General features: G+C 38.9%; 1 protein-coding gene and 1 long non-coding RNA gene across 5 annotated transcripts in view; one reads left to right on the top strand and one right to left on the bottom strand.

Moving 5' to 3' along the window:
• Window positions 1–469: 469 nt before the first annotated feature.
• Window positions 470–7,797, bottom strand: LOC144318540 (uncharacterized). The gene is made up of 2 exons (XR_013384545.1): window positions 7,548–7,797; window positions 470–713 (listed from the first exon to the last, which is right to left on the bottom strand). It is a non-coding gene; the product is annotated as an uncharacterized LOC144318540 (long non-coding RNA).
• Window positions 3,602–8,607, top strand: part of FRRS1 (ferric chelate reductase 1) — a 45,621-nt gene continuing 40,615 nt past the window's right edge. The window contains exons 1-2 of one of the 4 annotated variants that reach the window (XM_077905575.1): window positions 3,711–3,746; window positions 5,283–5,394. Coding sequence is in view for 2 of the 4 variants with exons in the window: in XM_077905577.1 (XP_077761703.1) it covers window positions 5,181–5,222 (42 nt within the window). In the remaining 2 variants the exon portion in view is untranslated. Of the gene's footprint in view, window positions 3,747–5,050; window positions 5,223–5,282; window positions 5,395–8,607 lie in introns of those variants that run through there. The other 3 variants (XM_077905576.1, XM_077905577.1, XM_077905574.1) reach the window with 3 other exon arrangements.

Raw genomic sequence — 8,607 nt, 5'->3', positions numbered from 1 at the left:
CCAGGACATAGCTACTAACGTATAATCTGAACAGACCCATGAAACATCATTTACTCTTATTACATATACTGTGCTCTAATTTTTTGTTATTTTATTAACGCTTTTCTGATTGTTACCCACTAAAGATTTTAAGTAGTTTTTTAAAAGTTTATTTATTTATTTAAAGTAATCTCTACCCCCAATGTGGGGCTCAAACTCATGACCCTGAGATCAAGTGTTGCATGCTCTTCCGACTGAGCCAGGTAGGGTCCCTGCCCACTAAAGATTTTATATTTCACTGATAAATGGGTTGTGGCTCCAAATTGAAAAACTCTGAGCTATAAAATATGAAAGAGACACAAAGTTGAAAGTTTTGCTTGAGCACTGAAGATAATGGGTACTACTGATTGATAAAAATACAGAACTGGAAAGGGCAATTGATTAAGTTTCCTAGAGCTCTGTAACAACAAATGACCACAAGCTCAGTGGCTAAAACAACAAACGTTTATTCTCTTATAGTTCTGAAGGCCACAGGTCTAAAATCAGTAGCACATTGGCAGATGTTGGAAGAACCACTTTTTCTAGAGGCTCTGGTTGAGAATCTGTTCCTTGTCTCTTCAGCTTCTGGTGGTTGCTGTCATTCTTTGGGTTGTGGCTGCATCATTCCAGTGTTTACCTCCATGGTCATGTTGTCTTCTTTTGTGTGTAATCTCACTCTCCTCTTCTTTATTTTTCTTTTTTAAAGGATTTTATTTATTTGAGAGAGAGAGAGAATGCACATGTGAGTAGGGGGAAGGACAGAGGGACGGAATCTTCAAGCAGACTCTCCACTGAGCGGGGAGGGGAGCCTGATCTCAAGACCCATGAGATCATTACCTGAGCCAAAACGAATAATCAGATGTTCTACAGACTGAGCCATCCAGGCATCCGCTTCAGCCTCTTCTTTTTAAGGACTCTTGTGATTGCGGTTAGGGCAATCTAGGTAATCTAGAATAATCTATCTCAAGATTCTTAACCCAATGACATCTGGAAAGAAATGAGAACTGCCTATCTACAGGAACATCGGTTTATCAAGTAATTATGCTCCTTCCTTTCTTCCTTCCTTCCCTCCTTCCTTCGCACTCTTTCTTTTGTTCTTTTTTTTATTATACACCAAAGAAATCACAATATATTAGACATAGAGCCACTTTGTATAAATATAGAGTAGTGCCTGGCACAATATCTGCCATATAACAGATAAAATAGTTGTTGAATGATTGTGATAAATCCTTCTTCTTTTTCTTTTTTTTTAAAGATTTTATTTATTTATTCATGAGAGACACAGAGAGAAAGAGAGGCAGAGACACAGGCAGAGGGAGAAGCAGGCTCCATGCAGGGAGCCCGAGGTGGGACTTGATCGGTGTCTCCAGGATCACGCCCTGGGCTGAAGGTGGCGCTAAACCTCTGGGCCACCGGGCTGCCCCACAGTAATTTTTAAAAGTTGTAAAGGAGGGGAGCCTGGGTGGCTTGGTGGATTGAGCATCTGCCTTCAGCTCAGGTCATGATCTCAGGGTTCTGGGATCGAGCCTCATGTCTGACTCCTTGCTCAGTGGGATGTCTGCTTTTTCCTCTGCCCCTCTCCCCCCTGCTCATGGTCTCTTTCTTTCTCTCATAAATAAATAAAATATTTTTAAAAAGTTGTAAAGGAGTCTGGACTGAAAAATTTGAGAACTACTAGTTTAGAGGCAGGAGAATGGGATCCAATACAGTAATGTCAACTTCTCAGAGTCCAAGCTCCATTGAGCATTTTACTAAATTTGGTTCCTTTTGTGACAGCTGACAAGTAGCTGATGAAGAAAGAGCCTTGTGGAGGTGAACATCTGGCAGGGAGTGATAAGGGGAGTTATAGCTGGGGACTTTAGGGGATGTGATAGGCCTGGAAAAGGATGTTTTTAGGTAGAGCTAAGCCTCTCTATTCAGTACTTTCCACTGTGCCCCTTCTCACTACTATTTATTTATTTTTTCAAGTTTTTAATTAAATTCCAATTAGTTACATGCAGTGTAATACTAATTTCAGGTGTAGAATTTAGTGATTCAGCACTTCCATATGACACCCAGTGCTCATCACAAGTGCCCTCCTTAATCCCCATCACCTATTTCAGCCATCCCCTTGCCCGCCTCCCCTCTGGTAACCCTTAGTTCTCTACAATTAAGTCTATTTCCTGGTTTGCCTCTTTTTTTCCTTCCCATGTTCATCTGTTTAAGAGTGTTTTAGGATAAAAGATTATGACCATACATTCTAAGAATTGTCTAATGGATTTAAAAAAAATATTTTATTTATTTAACAGAGAGCGAAAGAGAATGAGTGGTGGTGGGTGGTGGGGAGTGTAGAAGGAGAGGGAGAAGCAAGCCCCCTGTTGAGCAAGGAGCCTCATATGTGGCTCAATCCCAGGACCCTGGGATCATGACCTGAGCCAAAGGCAAATACCTAACTGAGTCACCCAGGTGTGGGGCTTGATCCCATGACCATAAGATCATGACCTGAACCTAAAGCAGATGCTTAATCAACTGAGCCACCGAGGCACCCAGTCTGAAGATTTTTTAATCATGCTATTGGCATGCAAAGTGTCCACTGGGGACTATTTCTGGAAAAGGCTCAATCATAACTGCAGAAAGCTGTGTTATCACCTGAGGGTTTATATGGAAGGACTGAAGCTCTCCTGACTTAGTTTAAGTCTATTCACATTCCACACAGTTTTAGCATAGAAAACTGGCTCTCTGGCCTCTTAATTTAAAGCCTCTCTCTAAAATTCTGTAAGGAGGGGTTTTTATTAATTATGACTATAGTTAAGGAGACAGATTAAAGTGATGGTGTTCTTTACCCTCTCTTCTCTCCTTTTAAGATAATTTTAGAGAATTTAGTAGTGTTGATTGCCAATTAGGGATCACAGGTCAAGGTGTCTATGACATCATTTATTTTCTAGTAGGCACTTGTGAATCATGGTCTGCAGTGGAATGTTTAATATTTTCAGATACATTTTCTTTTCCTAGCCATAAAAATTTTCTTTTGCAAAAAAAAAAAAAAAAAAAACTTGTGCAAAACAAAGATTAAAGGCTTAAAAAGAAATGAAAACAAAACTTCTAAGTTTCTGAGTGAATTTTGCAAAATAAAATAATTCTTTTGCATGATATCATTTACTTTCCAAGGTTTCGGTTCTAGGCAGTCTGATTCTTTTGCACCTTCTGTAGTTAATTGAAATAGTTTGCTTATTATTGTTATGCCTTAGATAGAGTTTCCAGAAAAAGTAAATTTGTATTTCAGAAAAACCATGAATTATTTTTTAGTATAATTATATTCCAAATACTGCATAGAACAATATTTACATTGGTTGTTTACCTGAAATTGAGTTTCAGCGGGCATCCAATATTTTAATTTGCTAAATTTGGCAACCCTACCTAGGTACAACTAGATTCTTTTGTTTGCCTTTACTTAGAATATATAGAACAGATATGTATTTCCAAATGGTTTTGTTGTTAAAGGCAAAAACCATAATTTTCTCATTGAAACAATTATTACTTGGCAAAGTGTTTTTATATGTAAAACAGAACCCTTAATTTTCAGAAACGGAGTCCAAAAACTAGTACTGGTCTTGCAAATCAAGTTTTGCTGCTTAGCTTGGGAAACGTTGCCTTCTGGTTACTGGGTAAGCGGGCTCCACCCAGCTGCTGAAAGCAGATACAAATTGTAACAAAACCGGAAGTTGGCTAGGCTGCCTTTGCTTCTCAAGGTAAGTGTCTCCTGTTCTTTAAGTCGGAGCTCTTTGCAAAGCATTTTAAAAAATGAAGCCAGCTGAGGCGGCAGTACTGAGAGCAGGCGCCTGTGATGCGGGGGGCGGTCGGCGGAGCACAATGAAGCTTTAACAAACTGTGTTCTGGAGCTTGGATTGAGCTAATGAGTTTTCACCAACGAGTTAGGTTAATAATATGTCCTGTGACTTTGACTAACGAGCTGTAATCCCAAGAAAAGGGTGATGATAAGTAGAGTCACGCTTGGGATCCTGAAAAGCATGGACTTTATGCACTTGTGTTTCTTTCTCCTTTTTTAGAAATTTGAAACTGTGGGAACTCTCTTTTATAATTAAACCTAATGTCATAATTCCTTGTATGCAGATTACTTAGAGCCTTACTTGGGTTTTTAAAGTTTGTTTTAATCTAGAAATTTTTAGCTCCTCCCACCTCCTACCCCTGGTTTGCCTTTAGAATTTCAGAAAGGCTCTGGGGGTGGCAAGGTGTTACCTTTGCCCCCCCACCCCCACCTTTTTTTTTTTTTTTTTTTCCCCATTATGTCAGTGCTTACCTAGGGGCAAAGGCGATTTTTTAGTTTATAAATGTGTTATCAGGGATATTGCTTTACAAAGCTAATTTTTTTTTTTTTTTTAGATTTTATTTATCTATATGAGAGACAGAGAGAGTGGGGTGGGGGGAAGTAAAGGAGAGGGAGAAGCGTCTCCCCACCAAGCAGGGAATCCAATGGGGGGGCTGTATCCAAGGATGTCGGATCTGACCTGAGCCACCCAGGCACCCCAAAGCTTAACTTTTAAGTTCAGATATTTTTTTTTCTTCTGAATTAAAGAAAAAAAGGAAAGATTCAAGTACTGTACAGAGGTGGAGGCTTAAATTTGGTTTATTGATTTATTGAAAACAATGAGCTTGACTTCTTAGAGGATGGTTTTGTTTAAGGAGATGAGTTCTGGTAAGTTGTTTAGTAAAACGACCTGTTGTTTCTTTTGGCCAACTGTAGCTTCTGTTTCACACTTACCCATTTGGGTAATGTCAGATTCTCTGGAAATCACACTGTACAAGTGCTGTTCTCAAGGCTAGTCAGTGTGAAAGGGCTCAACAAGCTGGCCACAAGACAAGTCACCGGCTGAGGCAGGTGTGATAATTTTTTTTTTTTTTTTAAGATTTTATTTATTTATTCATAGAGACAGAGAGAGAGAGAGAGGCAGAGAAGCAGGCATCATACAGAGAGCCTGACGTGGGACTCGATCCAGGGTCTCCAGGATCACACTCTGGGCTACAGGTGGTGCTAAACCGCTGCCACCGGGGCTGCCCCGATAATGTTTTTATTAGCAAAACCAAAGCTTCTGGAGGTTTTGAAGAGAGCAGTTACAGAAAGTGGGCAGAATTAGGCAAGACTCCACAGAAAGAAGTGGATTTTAATGGAAGACCTGGTTTATGGTAGACACTGTGCTAGATGTTTCGTATGTATCACCTTATTTATTTATTTTTTAAAAAATTATTTATTTGTTTATTCATGAGAGACGCAGAGGGAGAAGCAGGCTCCCTGTGGGGAGCCTGATGCAGGACTCTATCCCAGGAGCCCAGGATCACTATTTGAGCCAAAGGCAGATGCTCAACCATTGAGCCACACAGGTGCCTCTAATTATATTTCTTTACAGTATATAACAGTATTTTGTAGTTATAAATTGTTATTTTTTATTATAATATTTTTGATTATAAAGTACTACATGCTTTAAATCTTTAAAATTATTTTTATATTATAAATACTAAATACTTTTCCAAAAATATGCACAATACAATGAGGATTCAAAAGAGGAAGTCCACTCCTCTTCCCCTATTGAAAACACTCTCCTGGGGGTAACCACGCTTGAGAACTGTTAAAAGTGTGGAGTAGAAGTTTTTTTTTTCTTTTCCCTCTAACTTTTAAGTTGCGTTTCCTTTCTTCCTTTCGCAATCTGCTTGTTTTCATTCCTTAGTGAGGCATGAGCATGTTTCCACTTAAGCACATGCAGATTCATGTCTTAGGGTTTTTGTGAATTGAGTTGATACTTGCAAAGCACTTAAAAGAATACTTGTCTCTCATAAAGCACTCAGTAATTATTAGCTGCTATTTTTGTCATTGACTACTTTATTTCATTCTTTTAATTGAGTATACAGTATTTTATAGTTTGGATATAGCATAGTTTATTTTTGTAACCACCTAAATTGTCTTACATTTTTGCTATTACAAATATAATATTTGTGTAACTGTGCGAGTTTTTCTGTAGGATAAATTCCTAGAAGTGAAATACCTAGTTCAGAGATTAAACATATTTTGGTTTAGTAGGATACTGTCAATTTTCCAAAATTGTCCAAAAATATTGTGATAATTTACACTCTTCACTGTATGACTGTGCTCATTTTTCTACACCCTTGCTTATACTGGATATTTCAGTCTTTTGTATTTTACATGAAATGACAGGCAATGAAATTTTTTTTTACATACAAAGCATAGTGTACAGAAATTTTTGTATCTTATTTTTTCACATTTAGCATAAGTCCATTTTCACATGGGTAGGAAATTGATGCATGAAGTAATGAAGGTCCCAGTTAGAATGCAGATATAGGTAGAAAGAAAGGGTGGTGCTTATTCCAGGCATAAGTACAAATAACACGTTGTCTCTAGAGCATGGGAGAAAAAATCCTTAAAACTGAGTTAGGCTAAATAGTACAAAACATGAAATGTCTAAAGCTTTTGTCCTTAATTTAATAATCCTTGGGAAGCAGATGAAAGTTTCTGAGAAGAGTGATGTGATGAGAATTGTGCTTTAGGAAAATGATCTTGTGGTGTTGTGTGGGGCAGAAGAGGATGGAGATAAACAGAGAGGCCACTTGAGAATATTTCAATAATTTTGGTGACAGGTGATGAAGGCTTTGTGCTTGGAGGTAATGGCGGAATGGAAAGTAGCAGACAGATGTAATAGAGAGAATGGAAAGTAGAAGAGAGATGCAAGAGGGATAGGTAGGAAGGTGGAAGGATGGAAGAAGCATCTGCCGAGCTTGTTTGAAAATTGGTATCCAAAAGAATGTTTGTGGTCAAATCTTGAGAATATGGGGTTTTGAGTCTTGCTGACCAGAAATGCGTTGACAGGCCACCATCAGAGTAGTGAAGTCAGATATAAGAGCTAGTCTGGAGGAAAAGATGATGAATTTTGTTGTGGACAAATTAAACTTATTGTCATCCAAACACAAATCTATATACAGTTGGAAATTTGGAAGCATGTGGAGAGGTGGGGTGGGGGGCAATTGGAAGACTTGGGAGATATCCTAGGGATGAAGACTGAAGCTGTAGAAGTGATGATGAGCTTGCAGAGAGATGTGGGGGCCAAGGTAAAAAGTCTTGGGAATGAGGGACGCTTGGTGGCTCAGTGGTCGAGTGCTGGCCTTTGGCCCAGGGCATGATCCTGGAGGTCCAGTATCTAGTTCCACATCCGGCTCTCTGCATGGAGCCTGCTTCTCTCTCTGCCTAGGTCTTTATGTCTGTCATGAATAAATTAAGTCTTAAAAAAAAAAAGTCTTGGGAATGGATACATTCATGTATGAGGCATGAAGAGGAACCAAACTTAATTACAATATTTTTATAACGACTGTTTCTAACATTTGACCTTGGATCTAGGTAGACAATCCTTTAATGCCCCCCAAAAGTCTGTGCCCACTTTTTTCTTTCCACCTTTGGTTCTTTTATTGCTCCCATTCAATTTGTGTTCATTTCTGAACTTTACCTCGGTAATGCCTAGTTTACTTACCACATCAGCCTTGAGGGTCTCATCTGAAGCTATGGATGGCTTATTGTTTAAAACCTCAGAAGTGGAATTCCTGGGTGGCTCAGAGGTTTAACGCCTGCCTTTGGCTCAGGGCCTGATCCTGGAAACCCAGGATTGAGTATCACGTCGGGCTCCCTTCATGGAGCCTGCTTCTTCCTCTTCCTGTGTCTCTGCCTCTCTCTCTTTCTGTGTCTGTCATGAATAAATAAATAAAATCTTAAAAAAAAACCAACCCCCCTCCAAAAAAAACCTCAGAAGCCAGATCAGAGACTATACTTTTCTCTACTCATTTGCTGTGACTCTGACAAATGTCTTAATCAGTGTCCTATTTTACATAATTGGGACAATTTTACCTTCCCACCTTCCAAGGTTGTTTTGAGGAATGCATGCTAAATCCTTGACATGACGTCTGACATGTTGTAAGCCCTTGGTAATTGTTAGCTCTTCTTATTTTCTCCTATACCTCTAAATTTCTATAATTAAATGCAATTTTTTCCTCTTCTGCCCTGTGTGATCTTAGACCATAGTTTTTTAAATAAAATCTGTGAGCTTCAAGGTCCATAGGACCAAAACAAAGAACCCTCCTTTGTATGTTTCTTCCAAGGATTAGAGTTCATTTCTGTGAAGCACCTACTGTGATGCCTAGAATGGATTCAATAAGCAGTATCATTTATATGATAAATGACATTTGCTTTTGTCTCATCTATTAGTTTTGCATCTTTACACAACAGGCCATTCCGCTTTGTACCTAATTTTGTTTTGAGGACAGGGTTATTGGAGGGCCAAGTGGAGGATCCAGGTGAAAGCTTTCCATCATGTAATAACGTATATACTTCTACTAATCTTTTTTCCAGAGACGAATAAAGGAGATAGAATCATTTCTTGCTGTGAGGATGCTGTGATTAGGGGAATTAGATTTTTTTTTTAAGATTTTATTTATTTATTCATGAGAGACACAGAAAGAGAGAGAGAGGGGCAGAGACAGAAGCAGGCTCCATACAGGGAGCCCGATGTGGGACTCGATTCCTGGTCTCCAGGATCA

Source organism: Canis aureus, chromosome 8 (assembly GCF_053574225.1).
Source record: "Canis aureus isolate CA01 chromosome 8, VMU_Caureus_v.1.0, whole genome shotgun sequence".
NCBI classification, from domain to species: Eukaryota; Metazoa; Chordata; class Mammalia; order Carnivora; family Canidae; genus Canis; species Canis aureus.
Note: the sequence above shows the minus strand (reverse complement) of the source record. Positions and strands in the feature narration are given on the sequence as shown.